The sequence below is a fragment of the Oncorhynchus kisutch genome, linkage group LG11 (assembly GCF_002021735.2).
Source record: "Oncorhynchus kisutch isolate 150728-3 linkage group LG11, Okis_V2, whole genome shotgun sequence".
Taxonomy (NCBI): domain Eukaryota; kingdom Metazoa; phylum Chordata; class Actinopteri; order Salmoniformes; family Salmonidae; genus Oncorhynchus; species Oncorhynchus kisutch.
The window spans coordinates 72093926-72118619 of NC_034184.2; the positions used below are offsets into that span (position 1 = coordinate 72093926).

Sequence of the window (24694 nt, forward strand, 5' to 3'; positions counted from 1 at the left end):
CACCTCCTGCGGCACAAAAAGCCACTACAAAAAGGCACTAAAAGCCCCAAAAGCTATTTTCAACTGCTGGATAAAAACAGCTGGGAGACTCTTAGGGGACAGTGGAGGGATGGGAGAGAGACGGAAAAAGAGCGAGAGAGAGAGAGAGAGGAAGGTGCAAGAATGAGAGGAATGGGGGTACGGTAAAACAGACAGAAGAGTCTAAGGAGGCAATTTAGAGAGGGGGAAAATAACAAGAGTGAGAGAAAGAGGGAGGAACAGAAAAGAGAGAGAGGCTGGGGGAAGGGTGAAACGGTGCAGGGAGACTTGCTTCAAAAAGACAAGAGCTTCACGCACGTTCCTTCAGAGCATTTCCCCCGTGGGGTAAATTGACAGCACTTTATACCTCATGCATACTCTCCTGTCTCGGCCCGACGGTATTCCCTGTGTTGTATAAAGTGTTTGGAGTGTTTCTTACCTTGCACCGCCAGCCGTTGGTGGGGATGGATTTCATGGTAGGCTGGAGACAAAAGGTGTGATAGCCTTTATCGCACATGTCACAGACCAGCATCTTACTGTCCTCCCCCGGGTTCCTGCAACACACACACACACACACACGGGAGAAATATTACACACACAATAATATACGACACACACAAAATTACACACCCAATGTAACACACACATAACCTAGACTAGAGAGAAAAACGGCATGGGAGTACTGTAGTATGGAAAGCACTAGGGTTTATGTTTCCCAACCGCAAAGACAGACACCCTAACCATTTTCAACTGTCACTTTGGTTTTTATCTGTGTGGTTCAGGAGAGGGATCATTGAGTCTGGTCCTCCAGGGTCTCAGTGTCTATAGGTTCTTTATCGCTGACTGATTCAGCGCTTAGGAATAAGACCAACTACATTAATTTATCAATAAAGTACAAGGAATAAAAGAAAGCCAGCCAGACAGACAGTTGAGAACTCAAATTTGGTTTGTCATTGGCGGGTAAAAAACCCTCACTGATTATGTTCAATGCAAAACATTTTATAACACACAAATGATCTCACACACCACGTTGTGAACATGACGTCTTTTTCCATTACCTGGGACACATAAGTTGTTACAGGAACGAGAAAAGAACATGTTTCCTTCATAGAATCCAATTCCCTGAACGTCAAGATTCTAAATTAGTCGAGCCAATCAAACGCACCATTAAACGGCACCCGCCATCGAGAACCGTTCCTCCGTGGCAGATTTTGGATGCATGAATGTTGTTCAAAGAATAAATCAAGAGACCTAAATGTAAGATTTATGTGGTGTGTGTGTGGGGTTATGGTATTAGTGAAGAGGCTAGAGACCAGAAATCTAACAAATCCCAGTAGCCTGTATTTCAGATGACAAGAATCAAACCTGAATGAGAACGTCATCTGATATTTACAGCTGTGCAGTGGAGTCACGCACACACACACACACACACACACGTCCCTATATCACTCGGAGTGCTGCTGCTGCCTAACCAACACCCCCTGGCCCCCATCCCTCTCCCCCCACCAATTCCCCAGCTCCCCATCTGTTATTAAAACGGCACTATATTTTCACTTTTCCAACTCTCTCCCTTGTAAGATTATCTCAGCTCAACACTGTGGTGCAGGCTTTACAGTAGGCGTCTTATCCCTACATACAGGTTTTACAGTAGGCCTCTTATCCCAGTAGTACATATAGGCAGCAGGCATTCAATGCCCACAATCTCAAATGCGATCTCCCTCAAAAATGTTACATTTAAACTTTATTTAACTAGGCAAGTCAGTTAAGAACAAATTCTTATTTACAATGACGGCCTACCCCGGCCAAACCCGGACGACGCTGGACCAATTGTGCACTGCCCTATGGGACTCCCAATCACAGCCGGTTGTCATGCAGCCTGGAACCGAACCAGGGTCTGTAGTGACGCCTCTAGCACTGAGATGCAGTGCCGTAGACCTCTGCGCCACTCGGGAGCCCAACATAAAGAGCTTCCGTTACATTCTGCCCATGATTGGAGTGGCAGCCAATCTCTATTGCACTCCACACTGCCCTTTCCCACCTGGACAAAAGGAAAACCTATGTGAAAATGCTTTTCATTGACCTCATCTCAGCGTGCAACAACATAGTGCCCTCAAAGCTCATCAATAAGCTAAGGACCCTGGGACTAAACACCTCCCACCGCAACTGGATCCTGGACTTCCTGACGGGCCGCCCCCCAGGTGGTAAGGGTAGGTAACAACACATCCGGCACAATCATCAACACAGGGGGCCCTCAGGGGTGCGTGCTCAGTCCCCTCCTGTACTCCCTGTTCACTCATGACTGCATGGCCAGGCACAACTCCAACACCATCATTAAGTTTGCCGATGAGTGGTAGGTATGATCACCGACAACAACAAGACAGCCTATAGGGAAGAGGTCAGAGACCTGGCCATGTGGTGCCAGGACAGCAACCTCTCCCTCAACGTGATCAAGACAAAAGGAGATGATTGTGGACAGGAAAAAGAGGACGAAGCACGCCCCCATTCTCATCAACGAGGCTGCAGTGGAACAGATTGAGAGCTTCAAGTTCCTTGGTATAAGCACACCAAGACAGTCATGAAGAGGGCACGACAAAATCTATTCCCCCTCAGAAAACTGAAAAGATTTGGCATGGGTCCTCAGATCCTCAAAAGGTTCTACAGTTGCACCATCGAGAGCATCACTGCCTGGTATGGCAACTGCTTGGCCTCCGACCGCAAGGCACAACAGAGGGTAGTGCGTACGGCTCAGTACATCACTGGGGCCAAGCTTCCTGCCATCCAGGACCTCTATACCAGGCGGTGTCAGAGGAAGGCCCTAAAAATTGTCAAAGACTGCAGCCACCCTAGTCATAGACTGTCTGTCTTTTACCGCACGGCGAGCGGTACCAGAGTGCCAAGTCTTGGTTCAAGAGCCTTCTAAACAGCTACCCCCCAAGCCATAAGACTCCTGAACACCTAATCAAATGGCCACCCAGACCATTTGCATCCACCCCTTCCTCTTTACCACCGCTGCTACTCTCTGTTATCATCTATGCATAGTCACTTTAATAACTCTATCTACATGTACATATTACCTCAACTAACCAGTGCCCCTGCACATTGACTGTACCAGTAGCCCCCCAGTATCGAGTCTCGCTATTGTTATTTTACTGCTGCTTTTTAATTACTTGTTACATTTATTTCTTATTCTTATTCGTATTTTTTATTTTATTTTACATTGCATTGTTGGTTAGGGGCTCATAATTAAGCATTTCACTGTTGTATTCGGCGCATATGACTAATAAAATGTGATTTGATTGACATCCCACAACAAGCCAATGCAACAGAAATAAACCTGCATGTCCCACGCGGGATTCCATCTCAAATCAACAACACTTCACTCCCCAGAGGCTAGCGTGCTAATCATTACGCTACCAAAAACATGGTCTTAGTAGGGGAGCTCACTTCCATGAAATGAACACGTTCAGAGTTAAGCAAACTCTACAAAAATCTTAAAAAGCCGTCCTTAAAAAGAGACACCAGTAGTTCATGCTCTTTTGGTTTCCAATTACATCATTTGCTGGCTTCAACTCTCCACTCCTGGAGCACTTTGACTCATCATCTCTCAGATTTAGTCATCCCAGTCTTTCATCTATTCTTTACTCTACTCCCCCAAAATGTGACTCCTCACAAGCATATACCACTACACACACACACACAGACACACACAGCCTCCCCAACCACACACACACTACAGAGACCACACATGCACGCACATAGCCCTACAACACACCCACACACACACCACCTTCCACAAAGAAAAACACTTTACATTAAAGCAGACTGCCCTGCGTAGGAATTTACTTTGCTTGGCTGGTTGTATGTGTAGTGAGCTTGGGGCTGATCAAACACAGTATGCACACAAATCTCACCAGCTCTCTTATCTTTTCTTTTAATGCTCCCATGCTCCTGCAAAATACGCTTGTTATTAATTCCACATGCAAAAAAATAAGACTCTTTCCCCTTTTATCTTCCTATAGACCCTTCAGAAAACAGAAAACTCCAACCAGATCGAAACGGACTCTTCAACACCATCTCCCAAATGGCTCAAATCTCTTTTTTTCGGTTTCTTTGAAGAACAAAAAAAACAGGGGGCTGTCTATATTCAGCTGGGTGCAGGACCAGACATGTTTTCCTATTAGTTCATAGCTATCCCTGATAGAAATCACATAAGTCAGTGGAGTTTTTCCACTCGGGATGAAGATGAATGGTGAGTGGACTATGGCTCAGGGGAGTGACAGAGTTAGGAATGGGGTCCATTTTGTGTCAACTCAGTCATCTTAGATAATTGTCTAAATAACTTTGCCATTGTCAGTCAACTACGTGACAACACCACATGATGGCTACTAGCGCAATGGTTAATAGCGCACACAGCTAACTAGCGCAAATGGCTACTAGGGCACACAGCCATTACCTGCAGGTCAGACAGACTTTGCACTCGGGGCACTGCCACCCGGCCCTCTTCAGGGGGGTGACACTCACGTCCAGACACGCCCCGTGGTAGTGCTGCCCACACGAGCTGCAGAAGAGCAGATCCTGCAGGTCCCCAGCACTGCCACACAACAAGCACTTCACCTCCTCTTTAACTGTAGGTAAGGAGGAAAATCATATTAACCCAATGAGTCCCACGGTAACCCCTTTTAAACATTGTGTGTTTGAGTTACAGACTTCTGGGTTGTACCATTGGATTTGTCCATTTCTTCTGCATCTGTCTGTGTGATTAACATGGGTTGAGCAAGAGGTGTTTGTGAGACAAGGGCAGATCCCGAAGGGGCCCTGGTCTTTTTACAAAGACATCTGTAGAGTCTGAATGATTTGAGTTACAAACTAACTATTAAAAGCTACTCTCACGAACACACACGTTACATGTTTTACTCTATGACACTCACAGGCTGCACGAGTCGGTCGAAGGTAAGGGGTTCTTCTACATAGAAGATCATAGGAAATCCTAGGACGTAGTGTTTATAATATTGTAATAAGATCACAGTTTCTGTCACAAACGCCAAACTCCGCACAGTTGTTAGTGACTAGTTGGATATTCATTTCCCAGTGAGAAAAAGAAATCTGCACTTACAGCATTCAAATTACATTTACTTTTATCAGGTTTTTGCTTTGGCGGACAGTTATTTATTTATTGACATTTGTCAATAACACTCATGAATACAACTGTTCATGTCAAATTGTGTTCTACCTGTAGCCCTGGTTGTCCTGAAAGGAAAATGGTAAAACAGTTAATTGTGGGGTTAAATAAAAGGGCTGGACATGCAGATAAATAACTTCACATTTTTGCTGGGATCGTTTAAGGGACAGTTCATGGAGGGGACTTAATATTAAAGGGACAGTTCAGGGAGGGACAATATTTAAAGGGACAACATACTCCAAAAGGAACATTTCACTGAACACATGGACTGGGGGGTAACTTTATGGACCATGACGTTAACATAAATGGTGCACATTTTTTCAAGAATCATCATGTGTAATTTTATTCAATGAGAAAGTAACATCACTTTGAATTTCACATACTAGACAAAACATAAAAAGGGTGCTTTGGCAAGACAGAGTGAATTTCATGAAACCTGTGTGACACTGATTCTGCAGCATGTCATGGCTGCTTGTGACCAAGGGAAATATCAGAGGTGAAATCAGAATAGATAAGAGTTGGCATAAATATTATGTCACTTATCGTAAGCCTTGTGTTGTGTCTAGTGCTGGCCTTTTGTCTACTAGACATCTATTGCGAAATCTAGTTATCCTTATTCTCCCAGTGGGACAAAGGGTCTATACTCACATCTTTGTGAGGCCAGCTGGAGGTGGTCTGGGCATAGGAGAGTGTGTCGGCGCAGGTCCTGGAAAGTTCCAGCGGCAGCGGCGCAGGGGAAATGGTAGGAGCGGCAGCAGCCTTCCTCACAGCACTTGATAGATGCTCCAAGGCGCTTACAGTATGCACAGCACTGCAAAACACAGACAGAGACAGAGTCCGAGAGAGAGAGGGCGAGCGAGCGAGAATGAGATTAACCTCTAGCGTCGAGCAATCCCGTATCCGGGAGCGTAATTATATCCTCAAGCTCATTACCATAACGCAACGTTAACTATTCATGAAAATCGCAAATGAAATGAAATAAATAAATTCACTCACAAGCTTAGCCTTTTGTTAACAACACTGTCATCTCAGATTTTCAAAATATGCTTTTCAACCATAGCTACACAAGCATTTGTGTAAGATTATTGATAGCTAGCATAGCATTAAGCCTAGCAACATTTTCACAAAAACAAGAAAAGCATTCAAATAAAATCATTTACCTTTGAATAACTTCAGATGTTTTCAATGAGGAGACATAGCAAATGTTCATTTTTTTCCAAAAAGATTATTTGTGTAGGAGAAATCGCTCCGTTTTGTTCATCACGTTTGGCTAAGAAATGATGATTTGCTTACAAATACGTCACAATGCTGTCGACACCTTGGGGAAACGACAGAAAGTCTAAGCTCATTCGTGACCCATACACAGCCATATAAAGGAGACATTGGAACACAGCGCATTCAAAATCTGGGGCACTTCCTGTATGAAATTTAATCTTGGTTTCGCCTGTAGCATTAGTTCTGTGGCACTCACAGACAATATCTTTGCAGTTTTGGAAACGTCAGTCTTTTCTTTCCAAAGCTGTCAATTATATGCATAGTCAAGCATCTTTTCGTGACAAAATATCTTGTTTAAAACGGGAACATTTTTTTTATCCATAAATTAAAAGAGCGCCCCCTATATCCAAGAAGTTAAGAAAGCTAGTTCCGATTCTTAGATGTTCCTGATTTTCACTCAATATTACCCAACAGGGGGGTGGTATTTTATTTGAAACTTTCTGAACATTGCAGATAGAAATAGAACAGAGCCTGACACGATTCCCTGTCAACCTGACAGAATCATATCTGTTCCAAAGAATACATTTCTATCTAAACATCCTGCAGTTGCATCCTCCTGAACAGACCCCCAGTTTAGCTGTTCAGTTTTAGTCAGACACTGTCATTGGAGGCCCTATGATTGATCTACACTTGCTACATGGAATACTTCTAAATAAGCACAGATTTCAGTTTTGGCACTTACTAAAAGTGTTTTAAACATCAATTCACACATGCTAACAACAATTGTCAAGTTATTGACAAATTTCAGCTCTAACCCCTCCCAGTCTAAAAAGAAAATGTTGCTTTTCCACATAAAATCTCTCATTAGTTTTCATCATGCCTCGCCATTGAAATTAAGAAGCAAAATGCATATTGGATTCAAAACCCAGGTTGAAGTTGAAGCCAACCTCGGTAATGGTAGAGAAGTGCTATTATGATTTTTAAAAAGACTGCTTAAATGAAGTGCACTGGTACAAGGCGAGCGAACCTGGCAGTAGCACCTGAATATTGACTGACATTTAAACCGCGGCCCGAGAATGAGAGCTCGTCTTTGAATAATGAAAGCAGTCAGGAGCAGAGAAAGAATGGGGCCTTGAAGTCAAAATGACTCAAGTCAGCACTTTTATGTTGCTCTCGCTCCCTTTCCCTCCCTCGTTCTAAAAACCCTTGGCCGGGGGGGGCCAACATGCAACAACCAGCAAACACATTTTTACACCGAGCGTTGGGCAATTACCGCCCGTGCACCAGCGACTTCCTTGAGGCATTGTAAATAAGAAGTTATTCTTAACTGACTTGACTAGTTAAATAAAGGTTTAATGAAAAAAAGGAATGGGAAGGATATTCTGTGGGATGTCGTCGCAGACAGGACCAATCCCGGCATGGGACGTCCCAGACAAGAACGTATTACCATAGAAATAGAATGAATATAACAGACATTCCCATTCAAGTCAATGTTCCATAATTCTATTTCTATGCTCATTACACCCATCAACTCTTCAGAGACTACATAGGGAGTAATACAATAAAGTAACCCCTTCAAAATAATGTCACCCCTTCTCTTCAAACCATAATCCTCCATTGCTTTGTTGAAAATAATCATTAAACACGACTGCTGTAATCGCATTACAGTGTGGTTCAGGGTTCTCTTTCCTAATCCACACCAAGCAGAAATATAAATATTTCATAAAAAAGGGAGAGTTTCCATCTCGCCATACCGATTGTTTGAGCACACTTTTCTCCCAACAACCACCGAAAGAGGCCTCGTTGAGGCAGAAGGATAGTGGCCAACCCAACCAAACTCTCCCTTCTATACAAAGAGCCAAAATGGCTACCGTCCAAATGGAGCAAACCTGAGAGGAATTGCAACGGATAGATATCTGGTCCAGTGCCACTGAGAATGGAACAAGGCCTTATGGGAACTGGACCAGACTGGTATCACATAGCAGTTTTCATACCATTGTGCCAACCCAAACCATACTGGTTTGGAAATGTTATTTCACATTATCCTTTTGGATAGTCAACTCAGTAGTGTGAAACGGGTAATAGCCCCAACCTTTCAAACACAGAGCGTAGAAGAACTGTGAGTTAAACTTAGAAACCTGTAGATTTAACATTTAAATATCTAGCAAAATTATGAAATATCCCATTGCCTATAAAAATTCTGTAGAAGAACGCAACACACACTGCTACACATAGTTTCGCAAGAAGAACCTGGCCTGTGTTGCTTCTTCTTACCAATGAGTCAGTCAGACATGAAGTGGACCAGTCTGGTCCACTTCAACAGCAGATAAGGTGATAGCACCTTAAATGCAGGGCTACGGTGTAAGGGGCTGAAGTGTATCCTGATGTCCTAATGCCTGGGGGTTTCATGGCTCGCTGCCAAACGTTGTCACATCACACTTGAAGGGCAGAATACCACTGGTGGGAGAGCTCTGACTGGGCAACCAACAGCCTCTGCCGAAAAACTATGCTGTTTCTATCACACACATACAGTAGATATGCCTACACGATGTGTAGATACACATAATCATCCATAGGATAGGCCTACATACGATACTGATACAAAGATACTGGTGTATGGGCTGCCTCTGTCACACACACAGGCTAACATATTTGTATTTATTTAACCTTTATTTAACTAGTCAAGTCAGTTAAGAACAAATTCTTATTTGAAATGACGGCCTACCCCGTCCCAACCCTAACAATACTGGGCCAATTGTGCGCCTCCCTACGGGACTCCCAATCACGGCCGGTTGTGATACAGCCTGGAATCAAACCAGGGTCTATATTGACGCCTTTAGCACTGAGATGCAGTGCCTTAGACCGATGTGCCACTAGGGAGCCACATACAGTGCCTTCAGAAAGTATTCACACCCCTTAATTTTTTCCACATGTTGTTGTGTTACAGTCTGAATTTTTTTTAAATGTCACTGACCTATGCACAATACCCCATCATGTCAAAATAGAATTTTATTTTTATGTTTTTAAATTTTTTTACAGATTTTTGTTTTTTAAAGCCAAAACATGCAGTCTGAACTAAAGCAAAACTGCACAAAATGTGGCAAAGCAATTCACTTTTTGTCCTGAATACAAGGTGTTGTTTGGGACAAATCCAGTACAACACATTACTGAGTACCACTCTCCATATGTTCAAGCATAGTGGTGGCTGCATCATGTTATGGGTATGCTTGTAATCGTTGAGGTCTGGGGGGTTTTTCAGGGAAAAAAAAATACCCGGAATGGAGCGAAGCACAGGCAAAATCCAAGAGGAAAACCTTGTTCAGTCTGCTTTCCACCAGACACTGGGGAGATAAATTAAACTTTTAGCAAGACAATAACCTAAAACACAAGGTAAAATCTACAATGTTATACTTGAAAATGTATAGCAAGACCTGAAAATGGTTGTCTAGCAATGATCAACAACCAATTTGACAGGTATATTATTAATTTTAAGAATGAATGGGCAAATAGAAAACTTAGAAACCCAGAAACACTCAGATGTAATCGCTGCCAAAGGTGCTTCTACAAAGTATTGACTCAGGGGTGTGAATACTATTTCTATATTTCATTTTCAATAAATGTTCAGTGATTTCTAAAAACATGTTTTCAATTCGTCATTATGGGGTATTGTATATAGATGTGTGAGAAAAAAGTATATATTTAATCCATTTTTAATTCAGGCTGTAACAACAAAATATGTAATAAGTCAAGGGCTGGGAATACTTTCTGAAGGCGCTGTACATAGGCTCACTAATATACACAGTAGTGAGAACTAAATTAGACCTTTTTAGCCGATTTAGGATGCAAATGCAATCAGACGAACCTGATATGGAGGTGATGATAGCTTGTGTGTGTGGGTAGTGTGTGTGTCAGCTGTGTGTGTGAATGTGTATGACTTTCAGAGCTGGGTAAGTTGTATGCCAGGCTGTCGGTGCATCCAAGTGTACATGTGCGAATAAAAGTGTGTGGTGTGTCACAGTGTGTGTTAACCTTCAGAGTTGCAGTCTCCTGAGCACAGTGACCTTTTCTGCTTTACACCCCAATGAGCCTCACTGTAGTGCCAGGGACAACCTTTAACAGGGCCCCATCTAGAGCTCACACACACACACACAAAACTGCCCTCAGACAACCAACCAACAATAGGTTTTTCAAATACACACACACCCTCTATCTTTCGGGCTGGGCGAAATGGCCAAAATATCAGAATATTTTGTGTTATTTTTATGTTTTTTTAATAATAAAAATTCTAACCCTGCTTTATGAGTAGTTCATGAACCTAGGACGGCAACACAAATAAGTGATTTCAATAAGGCTTTCTCCATTCGGATTATTTTGACATGATGGTGCAGACAGGTCACCCTGTTTCTAGCTCCTTATAAGGATTTCGCTGCACCTGCAATAACATCTGTAAAACCATGTACATGATCAATAAACTTTGATTTGATACTGTTCAATCACACTTCAAACTAAAATTATTTTCATAAATATCATTGCACAAACATTCTTATCTAGGCCTACACCAGCACTGGTACCAGGCTGTATTAGCTAGCTACATGTGCGCTAACTCTTAATACATGAAGCAAGCTAGATAGCCAACTAGCAATTGGCGGCTAACACATGTTAACCGGAACTTGCTATGAAAAGATAAACTAGCGGAGAGTAGTTAGCAGACGGTAAGAAACACAAACTAATATTGTAGTTCTAGAACGATTGTAGAAAGCAGCATCGTTGTCACCAACATCTTTCTGCATTTATCCGACCATGCAGACTGCAGAGTGAACGGCAAGAAAGTGCTTGTCAAATCAAATCTAATTGTATTTGTCGCCGAAATGTGAAATGCTTACTTACAACCCCCTAAGCAACAATACTTGAAAAGAAAAATAAGTGTAAACCTTTTACTAAAATAAACTCAATTGAATAGGAGTCTTATGGCTTGGGGGTAGAAGCTGTTTAGCTCCAGGCTAACTGGTGCTTGCTTCGGGACAGAGACGTTAGCCAGGAGTAGCCACTCGGATCGAAGCTAGCTAGCTGCGATGATCCGGTGTTAAGGTTTAGAGCTTGCGGTAGGAATCCGGAAATGTGGTAGAGAAAAAGCAGTCCGATATGCTCTGGGCAGATATCGCGCTGTGCAGACCGGCAGGAATTGACCGGGCTGAGGCTGGAGTTAACGGTGAGGACCACTAGCAGCGGCTAACTGACTATTAGCTAGTTAGCTGGCAAGCTCCTGATCGGCGTTCACGGTTCTTAAGTATAAAGATAGCAGATCCGTACCCCATTGGGTGAGGCGGGTTGCAGGAGAGTATATTCAATCCATAGATTAAAAGTGAGATTAAAATATATATGAAGAAAACGATAAATACACGGCACAGGACAAGACAAAAAAAACACATTTGACTGCTACGCCATCTTGGATCTATGCCGGAGTGATGCTTCATGCAAATGTTTTTGATCAGTAGGTAAGTCCCAAATAGAAGGCAAACAGATTTTTTGTCATCTGTAGCATCAGACGCCACTGACCATTCAAAACAAGCTCAATAACTCAATGCATGCTACACACTGCTATTGAATATGCAGTAACCTGTATGGCAGGCCTATTCTATCTTAATTTACCATTCAAATAAAATGATGACCATTATGTTGTTATACAGTTAGCTTGGTAAAGGCAAAGTGAATTATTGTTTGATTAAAACATATATGCATACATGGCTGTCTCTGGTAAAAAAAGAAAAAATATGTTTTACATTTTCAAATTGAATGATGTTGACCTATAAGAAAATCGGGAACCCACCGAATGTACACAAATACTGAGCTTGCAAAGAAACCCACTGCTGATCACTTGTTGAGGGAGAGAGCGAGATCGGGGGCATGTGCGCGCACACACACACACACACACACACACACACGGTTGAATCCTAACACCCACACCCCCAATGGATTGTCTGTTACATCTCACCTCTGTGCTCCCTGAGTCTATGGCTTTGTCCACGTAGAGCAGTGAATCCTGGGCCTCGCCGCGACACACCCCCTCGGACCAGGCGGCACAGTGCAGATGGGCACAGCACTGGCCTGTGGGGTCAAACAGGGACTGGACATTGATGTCGTCGGGGAGGCCGATCTGACCCAGCTCGTCCCAGAACTTAGGGGCCAGTTCCTCACTGAAGGGGTCCGTGCTGCCGGGTGCCGAGGAGGAGTGGAGACCACTGTCCGGAGAGCTGACCCTGGGGGGGGGGGGGGGGGGACAGGTCACTTTCAAGTTTATTTTTCACCCACATAGCAGTCAAACCGATATGTAACAACATAAATGTATGAAAAGGACAGACAAAGGACCTACACTAAAACTACTAAACATCAGTTATGGCACCAAAGAACAAAACTGGCTAATAGAAAAAGAACCACGAGAGAGCCTTGCATCCAATTTATGGGGATAGCTTTGTGGCAGTTCATAGTAGGGTAAACCCTGGTACCCGGGATCGTCCCATGACAATTCCCGTTTTCTTTTAAATTAATATTTCCCCCAATGTCATGCAGCAGCAAATTTAAATATTAGCTATTTTATTTTTGCCAACCAGGTCGACGCATGCAAACCCTTAGCCTAGCGTATTTACGTCACACAAAGTCGCCATAAATTCAAAGCACACACATAATTGACACTAATAGACCGCACACAAGACCCAAATGCAGTTTAGAGTTCTCATCGGGACTGAACATTCGATCCCAGTCTGACCCAAGCCATGTGAGCTGAAGGCCGAGCCCAGGCCTGATCCGACATCACAGAAATTAAATGAGTCCTAACCCCAAAAAAAGCCAGATTTCTAGAAAACAGTAGGCTACATTGATTTCACTCAACATTCTGTTGTTTTCCCTGTTAGTTAACACTATCAACATTTCACTTTACTGTGGGAATTGTGATCGGATCAAAGCAATATTAGCAACTTTCAATGCAAAATACTGAAACAAAAAGGAAATATGCATGAAATTTTGTTTAAGGCAGAACGCATCGTAGTAGGAATCTATTGCACACGACTCAGCTCATACAATACACAGACCTGTGTGACATAACCAATTAGAGCTGCAGCAGGCCAATATGCAAACACACCATTGCTATATATCTGTGCCATTTACTTTGAACTGGACTGTGGTCGTGAGAGGATGCACTTGTTTTGAGATAAAAGTAAGAGCTGCATGTAGCCACGTGTGCACATTTTGTTCATATCCTTTGCTAGTTAATACGTTTTTAGCCCAGTTATAGATACTTTGTAGTCAGCAATAGGGGGAGTGATTGCTTTTTACAAGAACACAAAACGTGTACAATTCTAGACCTCTTTGAAAAGTGAGTCAGGTAAAGAGCTTTTGTTTGTCTTAAAGGAGCAGTGTTGTATTTTGAGACAAGTTTGAATAAAGCAAAGTAGCCAATAGGCAGAGGGTAGCATGATGTGTCTGATTCTCTATAATCATGGTATGGGAAAAATAATGCATTTTATTTTGAAAAGTGGTTTCCTGCATCAAACTCAAAAACATTCATTCAGATACCTACTTGTCTGATTAACAAATGGATAAATACGTTAATATCAACCCCTGCATGTTTTTTTTTTAAAGTCTCATGGAATGTAGGCCTACATTGAATACCACAAAATGGCTGTTACTGTAGGCTGAATGACAGAACCACTATTTTCTTGTCAATGCATTTTCTCTATTGTTTATGATGGTAGGCCACTCTGGTAGGCCTACATTATGATCAAATAGCCACAGTAGCTTATTTGGCACTGTTACAATTGTAACAAAGCAGGTACAGCCTCAGTGTTCACAGTAAACACGCGCTGGAAGTTCCACAGAATTTTCACCACTTTCAAGTTTGAGCTCAGCAGACCTGAAATTTGCTCAGCGCCAAAATAAAGTAGAGGGAACATTGCTCATGATCATCTTTATTTTAGATTGATCAAATATTAGCTGATTAGAACATTTTGCTAGCATGTCATATGGGTAGATTTTGCTCATCGCTCGCGTAGTAGCGTGTCCTACTTCCGACCAAAATTGAACGGCTTAGACACGAGACGAGGACATTTCTAAGTGGCCCAAAACTTTTGAACGGTAGTGTATGTGGCAGTGTCTACAGACAATCACAGGCTACAAAGGGAAAATCAGCAACGCGGACACCGACATTCCGGACAAAAAACACTTTCTTTGCCCGCTTTGAGGTTAACACAGTGCCACCGACGCGTCCCGCTACCAAGGACTGTGGGCTCTCCTTCTCCATGGCCAACGTGAGTAAGACATTTCAGCGTGTTAACCCTTGCAAGGCTGCAAGCCCAGACGGCATCCCAAGCCGTGTCCTCAGAGCATGCACAGACCAGCTGGCTGGAGCGTTTACGGACATATTCAATCTCTCCCTATCCCAGTCTCCCCACATGCTTCACGACATCCACCATTTTACCTGTACCCAAGAAGGCGAAAGGTAACTAACCTTAATGACTATCGCCCCGTAGCAATCACTTCTGGAATCATGAAGTGCTTTGAGAGGCTAATTAAGGATCATATCACCTCTACCTTACCGGACACCCTAGACCCACTACAATTTGCTTACCGCCCCAATAGATCCAGACGATGCAATGCCGCACTGCCCCATCCCATCTGGACAAGAGGAATACCTATGTAAGAAAGCTGTAGTCAATGAACAGCACAGCATTCAACACTGTAGTACCTACCCTCCAAGCTTATCATTAAGCTTGGGGCCCTGTGTCTGAACCACACCCTGTGCAACTTGGCTCTTCAGTAAGGCCATTCTACTGCCAATGTTTGTCTATGGAGATCGCATGGCTGTGTGTTCGATTTTATACACCTGTCAGCAACGGGTGTGGCTGAAATAGCCGAATCCACTCATTTGAAGGGGTGTCAACATAATTTGGTGTGTGTGTGTGATGTGATCTATCTATCTATAGTGTACCTTGACACTTGCCTACTGCTGAAATGCTCTGAATTATTTGAGGAGCATGATAACGCTTAGAATTTATGAATGGCCTGTTTTGCAATTCACAACAATGTCATTGGCGATCAAAGCTACTATCATTACTAACTATATCAGTTTCACTTGCTGTGAAATCTTTACAAAGTGGCGCAGCCAAAAACGCCATGTGGCACAGTGACAATCTTACTTTGGGAAAACCCTAAAATGGTGACCCTATCTTGATTTGAAACACTTAAATAAGCACTTCAGATTTTAGCTTTATTTCCCGGGACTCAAGGGATACATTTTCACTACCCCCGTTATTGAAACTTGGTAGAATTTTTTGAAAAATATGTATCCCTAGTCTTAAATCTGGCTTGATATCTGTGGCTGGTTGGGATAGGGGATGAGACATTAACAGCAGTTTTAACTGATTCTATGGACAACGATAATTGCATTTACGTTCAGCTCCATTGATCATTAATTCTGGCAGTGCTATGACACTGTATCAAGGACAAGTCGTGCTCATTGACATTGTAAATCCCCACCATTCTCTCCCTCGGTAAGAAAGCGTCAGGGTAGAAGTTGCCCTTTGGCTAATGCACAAGAACTGGCTGTTCGAGCCCACACACACAAGCCAGCCTGACACACAATCTCTCCCTCTCTCATCCCCACCGGATAAAGCCTATTCCAGGATTTGGGGAATGGTAGTCTGGAGTCAGCTCTTTTCCCAGCCCAGGAAGCAGTAGGGTACTGGGGATGAAAGGCTACTGTATACTCCCCCTGCCGCAACATCTGTATATGCCTTCATAAAAATAACTATATTATACTGTTGTGTTGATTAGGGCGTACAACGGAAAACATTTTTAAACACTATGCAACAGAAAACGTAGATTAGGGTTTCAGGGAATTTTCTTCCATTTGATGCCTAATGAACACACTCCCATTAAGGTTACAAAAGGCTGTGGATGGGGGGATGGAGGACGATCAAACACTGATGGGCTGTGGCTCTGACATGCAAACAAACCATATATCAAAAGCTCAATCTATGAATTTAAGAGTGGTGACATTCCCCTACTACAGTGTTTATCCCAACTCCAGTCCTCAAGTAAATATTGTTGTTGTAGCCTCTGGACAAGCACAGACTGATTCTACTTGTCAACTAATCATCAAGCCCTTGACAAATTGAATCAGGTGTTTTTGTCTCGGGCTATGACAAAAGCATTTGCTGGTGGGGGTACTGCAGGACCGTCGTTGGGGAAGACTGCCCTACTAGACCCATCCCTCAGCTTTATAGCAAACAGAGATGCAGGGCTGCAGTTGGGCTCAAAAGCGAATTACAGATTGTGCCTTAAAAGGGAAAGAATTTCCAAATGGAGGATTTGGTGGTGAAGGATGCAATGAGGGTTGGTCTCGTAGGCCCGAGCCAAAATGCCTAATATGCAATCTCCTATCCCTTTTCCTCCACTTTCTCTCCCTCTCGTGTTCGCTCTCATTTTGCTCAGCTGTGGCTCGTACCTGTCTGAGCACATTCCGCACATAAATGTTATGTTCGGCATGAAAACGCTGCTGCTTTAAAAAGCTAAATAACCTTCTGGAGGTTATGGACACGTCTTGTAGACAATTTGATCATATGCAAATATTTTGGCCCAAACATTGGCCTTTTATTTTCACAACCATATGTAATTCCATTGGAAATGAGCTTTTGGAGAGGGACTGATGTGAATGACATATATGCAGCTTATTTGTGTGATATCAACAGCTTTTCCATGTGTTCATTTACCATAAAGAATCAAAGTGTTCAATCAAAAAACTACATTTGTTGAATCAGGCCAAACTGTTCGCTAAAGAATCCAACCATTGAGTATCCACGAGGCTTTTTATAATGAGTCATATTAATCAGGGCACACCGTAGGAAAACGTTTCAAAACGTTGTGCAACGGACAACATTCCTTTTCATGCGTAGTGAACGCAACCCCAATTTTTCTGTCTTATCTAAACCAAGCCCATTTCCCACCTTGGTGGTTGATGAACGTGCTGGCTACGTGTGTAAATACACTGTGGTCTTACTCTCTCTCCCTGGGACAGATGCCTCTCATTAGACAGAGTAGTGTTTCATTAGGCCTGTGATTACTTTGGGCCTGTCAGTCAAAATTACTTCAATTAGATCACCTTAACGAGACCCTAATTAGCAACTACACACACATTCAACACACAGGGAATTAGAATATAGAGAATGAGACGGCCCGATGCACGAATCAAAGTATGCATACATACATACCTACACACAGAGGGAAAGAAGGACAAACACATAAAAAATGTATCTATTTATTTAACTCGTCAAGTCAGTTAAGAACCAATTCTTAATTACAATGACAGCCTGCCCCGGGCAAACCTGGATGAAGCTTGGCCAATTGTGCGCTGCCCTATGGGACTCCCAATCACATCCGGATGTGGATTCCGTCCCTGGATTCGAACCAGGGACAGAAGTGACGCCTCTAGCACTGAGATGCAGTGCCTTAGACCGCTGCGCAACTCGGGAGCCATATCCACATGTAATCTGTCATGAGGTCACGCACCCCCTTACACAACTTTTCATCTTATCAACAGCCAATACAACATGCAGGGAGAGTGACAGTTCATCCTTGTCTCGTTAGGATACCTTCTCTACCATCTCCTCTGATCTCTCCAAAGCGGTGATTCATTGTGTTCCTATTCAGGCCAAAACAGAATGGGGTCTGTCCCCACACCACCTTAACACTTCTCTCACACAGTCCACCTTAACACTGCTATCACGCACGCTTGTTATTGTTTTCATTCTTCAGCTCCCCGTCTAGAACTGGCACAGCGCCAGCCCTGGACTGACTGACCAATCATGGGGCTCCAAAGAAACAATGCATTTGGGCCACGTTGTCCCCATCAGGAACCTTCCTGGGTGAGAGCATTACGTCACCGCCCCCTCAGGGAGGGAGGAGACACTCGATTCGGTGTCTTCTGACGGGAGGTCTTTGTCAACAGTGGATCACGTGAAGCTGAAAATGACGAGAGAAAATAGAAAATAGAGAACAGGGCTGGAGAAGCTAGAAGGGCCTGCCAGTGAAATTCTCTCTTCCTTCATGTATTTTTATCCTCCACCCCATCCACCCCTCCAAGTAACTAATCACTGGGGCCATTTCAGCACCACAATAATTGACCCAAATTGAAATTGAGCGCCTGGGTTCATTAGCATGCATTCACTTATTTGGGTCACGGTACTCCATCTATCTTTCTCCCTCTCTACCTACATGCCTCAAACAATGCACGATGGGGAGACCACTAATTTAGTTTGATGGAGAAACTTGGACACCGGGGTTAATCTGTTTCCAGCCAGTTAGAGGCAAAGCCATGGGTCGAATTCATTAGAATACAGCGTAGCCAAAGGTTTTGCAATGTAAATGGGGGAATTTCCATTTCCTATTGGAAAAGTTCAGATAGGCACCAAACAGAAGGAAACGGACAAACATTGAGGGACTAGCAAATATAACCCTTAACAATATTTCAGAGTAATTATTTCACTTCTTTAGGTTCTTTGGCTTCTCAGGTGTGAGTCTGGGAGAAGTCTGTCTAACATAACAAATATGCTTACACATTTATTTACCATTTCCAAGCAACATATTTGATCAGCAACAGGTACAGTAGGCATGTTAACGTGTGAACACATGCTCACAATAAAACAAGGTGGCCGCCTCAACCTGAGTAATACCTCCACCTCCTCAACCTGAGTAATGCCTCTACCATATAATCATCAACACCTCCATGTGGCATGCAAAAAACAACCACTTGAATGAACTAACACTGACAAGTCTATGAAAAATTCTATGCCTGTTCTGTTACCTACTTGGCAGCGTATACCTCCTTGGCAGCGTGTACACCCACACAATTCTGAAGTAAAGTAGACACCTTCCCTGGTGCAATTTCAGCTGTCATTTACTCTCCAACCAAAGCAATGGTAATAGTGATAACAAAGTGGAGCCTTGAAACTGGAGGTCGACCGATTAATCGGAATGTTTTCATAACAAATCGGAAATCGGTATTTTTGGGTGCCGATTTATTTTATTTTATTTTTTACACCTTTATTAACTAGGCAAGTCAATTAAGAACACATTCTTATTTTCAATGATGGCCTAGGAACGTTCTGCCTCTGCCTCGGCCTTCAGGGGCAGAACGACAGATTTTTACCTTGTCAGCTCGGGGGATTCTATCTTGCAACTTTACAGTTAACTCGTCCAACGCTCTAACCACCTGATTACATTGCACTCCAGGAGGAGCATTCCTGTTACGCGAATGCATTAGAAGCCAAGGTAAGTTGCTAGCTAGCATTAAACTTATCTTAGAAAAAACTATCAATTAACGACTGTCGTTGCTCCAATGTGTACTTAAACATCAATGCCTCTCTTAAAATTAATACACAAGTATATATTTTAAACCTGCATATTTAGCTAAAAGAAATCCAGGTTAGCAGGCAATATTAACCAGGTGAAATTGTGTCACCTCTTGCGTTCATTGCACGCAGAGTCAGGGTATATGCAACAGTTTGGGCCACCTGGCTTGTGCAATGTAACAGGAATATTTAGACTCATGAATGCCACCCGTTACATAAAATACGGAACAGAATAAACGTTTTGCTTGAGGTGATAGTTTCTGGATTTGACCTAAGGCTCGTATTTCTGTGTGTTTATTATAGTTAAGTCTATGATTTGATATTTGATAGACCAGTCTGACTAAAGGGTGGTAGGCAGCAGCAGGCTCGTAATAGGCTCGTAATAGTCAAAGAGAAATAGTCGATGCGTTATTATTCCTGTAATAACTTGCGGCTGTACTTGAAAGGGGTTCCTTCGTTATTTTACCGATCATGTCTTCCATAGAGAATGTCTTTATCTACTTCAAATAAGGTCTGTGTTTCGTGCAGACTTAAACCACCTCGGCGTTTTGATACCCGTGTAAATCTCACTAGGATAAGGTAACGTTTGTCAACATATTTTCATAAATCCACTCTTTGCTTATATTTAGCCAATATTGATCAAAGTTACCTTGTCCTATGGATATCTACACAGTTATAAAATTGGCAAGGTGATGTAAGCCTACACGAAACACAGACCTTATTTAAGTGAATCTAAAAATATCCTATGGAATAAATGAATGAAGGAACCGCTTTTCAGATTTTGTTAGAAGGTGTCATGGGAAATATGACTCACACTTTGGTAGTCAATTCTTACCATGTCCATTATTGTGTTCAAGATTCATCACAGGTAACTTACTCTATTTTTATTCAAACAGTTGAGAGTATTTGTCTCCTAAGCAGACTCTTCAGTATCATTGTCACTTCAGAGCTGTGTGTGTGTGTGTGTTCTATCCAGAAAATCACATTGTATGATTTTTAATGAATTTATTTTCAAATTATGGTGGAAAATAAGTATTTGGTCAATAACAAAAGTTTCTCAATACTTTTTATATACACTTTGTTGTTTTCTGTAAGTCTTCACAAGGTTTTCACACACTGTTGCTGGTATTTTGGCCCATTCCTCCATGCAGATCTCCTCTAGAGCAGTGATGTTTTGGGGCTGTTGCTGGGCAACACAGACTTTCAACTCCCTCCAAAGATTTTCTATTGGGTTGAGATCTGGAGACTGGCTAGGCCACGCCAGGACCTTGAAATGCTTCTTACGAAGCCAATCCTTCGTTGCCCAGGCGGTGTGTTTGGGATCATTGTCATGCTGAAAGACCCAGCCACGTTTCATCTTCAATGCCCTTGCTGATGGGAGGTTTTCACTCAAAATCTCACAATATATGGCCCCATTCATTCTTTCCTTTACACGGATCACTCGTCCTGGTCCCTTTTCAGAAAAACAGCCCCAAAGCATGATGTTTCCACCCCCATGCTTCACATTAGGTATGGTGTTCTTTGATGCAACTCAGCATTCTTTGTCCTCCAAACACGACAAGTAGATTTTTTACCAAAAAGTTATATTTTGGTTTCATCTGACCATATGACATTCTCCCAATCTTCTTCTGGATCATCCAAATGCTCTCTAGCAAACTTCAGACGGGCCTGGACATGTACTGGCTTAAGCAGGGGGACACGTCTGGCACTGCAGGATTTGAGTCCCTGGCGGCATAGTGTGTTACTGATGGTAGGCTTTGTTACTTTGGTCCCAGCTCTCTGCAGGTCATTCACTAGGTCCCCCCGTGTGGTTCTGGGATTTTTGCTCACCGTTCTTGTGATCATTTTGACCCCACGGGGTGAGATCTTGCGTGGAGCCCCAAATCGAGGGAGATTATCAGTGGTCTTGTATGTCTTCCATTTCCTAATAATTGTTCTCACAGTTGATTTCTTCAAACCAAGCTGCTTACCTATTGCAGATTCAGTCTTTCCAGCCTGGTGCAGATCTACAATTTAATTTCTGGTGTCCTTTGACAGCTCTTTGGTCTTGGCCATAGTGGAGTTTGGAGTGTGACTGTTTGAGGTTGTGGACAGTTATCTTTTATACTGATAACAAGTTCAAACAGGTGCCATTAATACAGGTAACGAGTGGAGGACAGAGGAGCCTCTTAAAGAAGAAGTTACAGGTCTGTGAGAGCCATAAATCTTGCTTGTTTGTAGGTGACCAAATACTTATTTTCCACCATAATTTGCAAATAAATTAATTTTAAAATCCTACAAAGTGATTTTCTGGATTTTTTTTCTCATTTTGTCTGTCATAGTTGAAGTGTACCTATGATGAAAATTACAGGCCTCTCATCTTTTTAAGTGGGAGAACCTGCACAATTGATGGCTGAATAAATACTTTTTTGGCCCACTGTATATATAAAAATATATTTTTTCAAATGGGCCGATTAATCGGTATAGGCTTTTTTTGTCCTCCAATAATCGGTATAGGCGTTGAAAAATCATAATCGGTTTAACTCTACTTGAAAACGGTCATTACGTTTACAGTGAGTCGATCAGACATTTCTGCTTCCCTCCCAGTTTAAAATGAAGATGTGTCTAGGTCCCAATGACACCCTAGACTAGTATGATGTACTTAGCTAACACTTTCCCCTAAAAAACTTGCAACTCTTGGGTCAAAGCTGGGGAACGGGAATTTGAGAGACTCAAAATGGATTCAAGATAATTAATACCACTAAGAGAATCGACATTGCCATCATAAACACCACCATCACAGCAAAATCAGCAGTGTGAATAGCCATTGCAATCTGAACGGCCATTGTAAGCCAACCCAACAACTTTTTGCGTTACCCAACAACTACGTTATGCCAATGTTTGAGCCAACTTACTTGAGCCGCTGCCCTGGACTCTTGGTGTCTTGGTGGTCATCTTGGAAGTCATCTTCGTGATAGTCATCGTCCTTCTCCGAGCTGCCTCGTCGGTTGCGGATGTGCAGCGGCACATAGCCCGGCGTGGGGCCAAACACCATCAGGTCGCCCTGGCCCAGGAAACTCCTCTCGCCACAGTAGCAGAAGGCACACAGCTTTTCACTGCAGGGGACACATAGGAAAGACACAGGATAAGAAATGGGTAGTGTTCATTAGGCACCAAAACGGAAGAAAATGGACAGAAAACGAGAGTGACTTGTTGCAAAACGTTTCAAACATGGCCCTGCACTCTGTACCACTTATTCCCAAAACTGAAAACAAAATAAGTATTTTTTTTAAATGGGTGGGGCTGGTAGGGAAACACTGCCCCAAAAACAAGCTCTACCTACGTACCAACAGGGGTTGAAAATCGTTTGACAACACCCACACACCGAGCAGCCATATTCTTTCAATCTGATACAGGTTGGCAGCACGTCAGCGTAAGGTAAATGCCAACAACTAAAACAAAAACAAAAAATAATTTAAAAAAAGGAATTACAGAGAGATGCAGTTTATATTTAGATATTTGTTTTGTAAATTACTGTACTTTATTCTAAATATATAACTACTGTTCCCTGAAAGAGGGAAACGAGGTACAACTATGGAGAGTCGCATTGTGACTTCGGTTGAAGAATCTAAAATCACTCCTAAAATCCACGCCTCACTGGAAGCCCCACCTTCCACAGGTAATACGCGTGAGGCTTAGATTCATTCCTTCAATTCAATACCGCTCTTCACCGAGGCCAGAAATGGGCAGCACGGGGCCACGTTTCCCTCCTTCAAGGAACAGTAGTTATGGTCATAACATTACGTTCCCTTTCAGCAAGTCAGCAATCTGGGTTTTGCACACGGCGAGCTGCCTAGTTAGTTTCCCATGTCCCAGTCGTAAGCACCCGGTGGGCTACACTAGGAGCAGTGACATCCAAGCAATAAAACCTGAAAATTGTATGGTGACGCCCAACTTGTCGAAGGACAAATATCTCCAATTGTCAACCCTTTAAACAATGCTCAAGAATCTGCCAGAACCCTTGTGGAGTGGGCACATACACCGCTAGCTAACCTTCGCCCCTGTATGCCAGGTAGACACTGTCCACAATCCAATGGGAGAGACTTCAAGATGGTGACCGCCCAGACAAAAAGCTGGTCACAGAACCAGATATCCCAGAGTCTGTTAAATGTACATGTGTAAAGCTCGCATCGGACACAGGGCATGTAACCTTGCTCTTCACAAGCAAAATGACAAGCCTCACTTGGTTTAGGAGTTAAGATGCTCTCCGGTAACCGGCTTGCACCAGTTCCTGGTTTTAAATTATGAACACCTGCTCTTTCCATGACATTGACTGACCAAGTGAATCCAGTGTAGATGAAGGGGAGGAGAAAGGTTAAAGAATTATATTTAAAGGATATTTAAGCCTTGAGACATGGTTTGTGTATGTGTGCCATTCAGAGGGTGAATGGGCAAGACAAAAGTTTGAAAAACCTTTGAACGGGGTACGGTAGATGTCAAGAACAGGTTTGTGTCAAGAACTGCAAAGCTGCTGTGGTTCACACAACAGTTTACCGTGTGCATCAAGACTGGTCCACCACCCAAAGGACATCCAGCCAACTTCACACAACTGTGGGAAGCATTGGAGTCAACATGAGCCAGCATCCCTGTGGAACTCTTTCGACACCTTGTAGAGTCCATGCCCTGACGAATTGAGTCTGTTCAGAGGGCAACGGGATGGGGGTAGCAACTCAATATTAGGAAGTTCATGTTTTGTACACTCAGTTTATTGTTCAATGTTATAAAAATAAAAAATAAACATTTGTTATTCTGTGACTTTAGCTAAAGCACTTGTTTTTGCCGTGGTAACGCTTTGGTATCAATTACCGTGATACTAAAATCGTGACAACACAAGTAGTCGGAT

General features: G+C 42.9%; 1 protein-coding gene across 1 annotated transcript in view; it reads right to left on the reverse strand.

Annotated features, from left to right (window-relative positions):
- The window catches only part of LOC109900157 (histone-lysine N-methyltransferase 2C), a 104062-nt gene that overhangs the window by 34368 nt on the left and 45000 nt on the right, over positions 1–24694 (reverse strand). Inside the window, exons 5-9 of the mRNA XM_031835020.1 lie at positions 22707–22907; positions 12405–12669; positions 5846–6008; positions 4472–4643; positions 458–572 (exon numbers count right to left, since the gene is read on the reverse strand). Of these exons, the coding sequence (XP_031690880.1) occupies positions 458–572; positions 4472–4643; positions 5846–6008; positions 12405–12669; positions 22707–22907 (916 nt within the window). The remainder of the gene's footprint in view (positions 1–457; positions 573–4471; positions 4644–5845; positions 6009–12404; positions 12670–22706; positions 22908–24694) is intronic.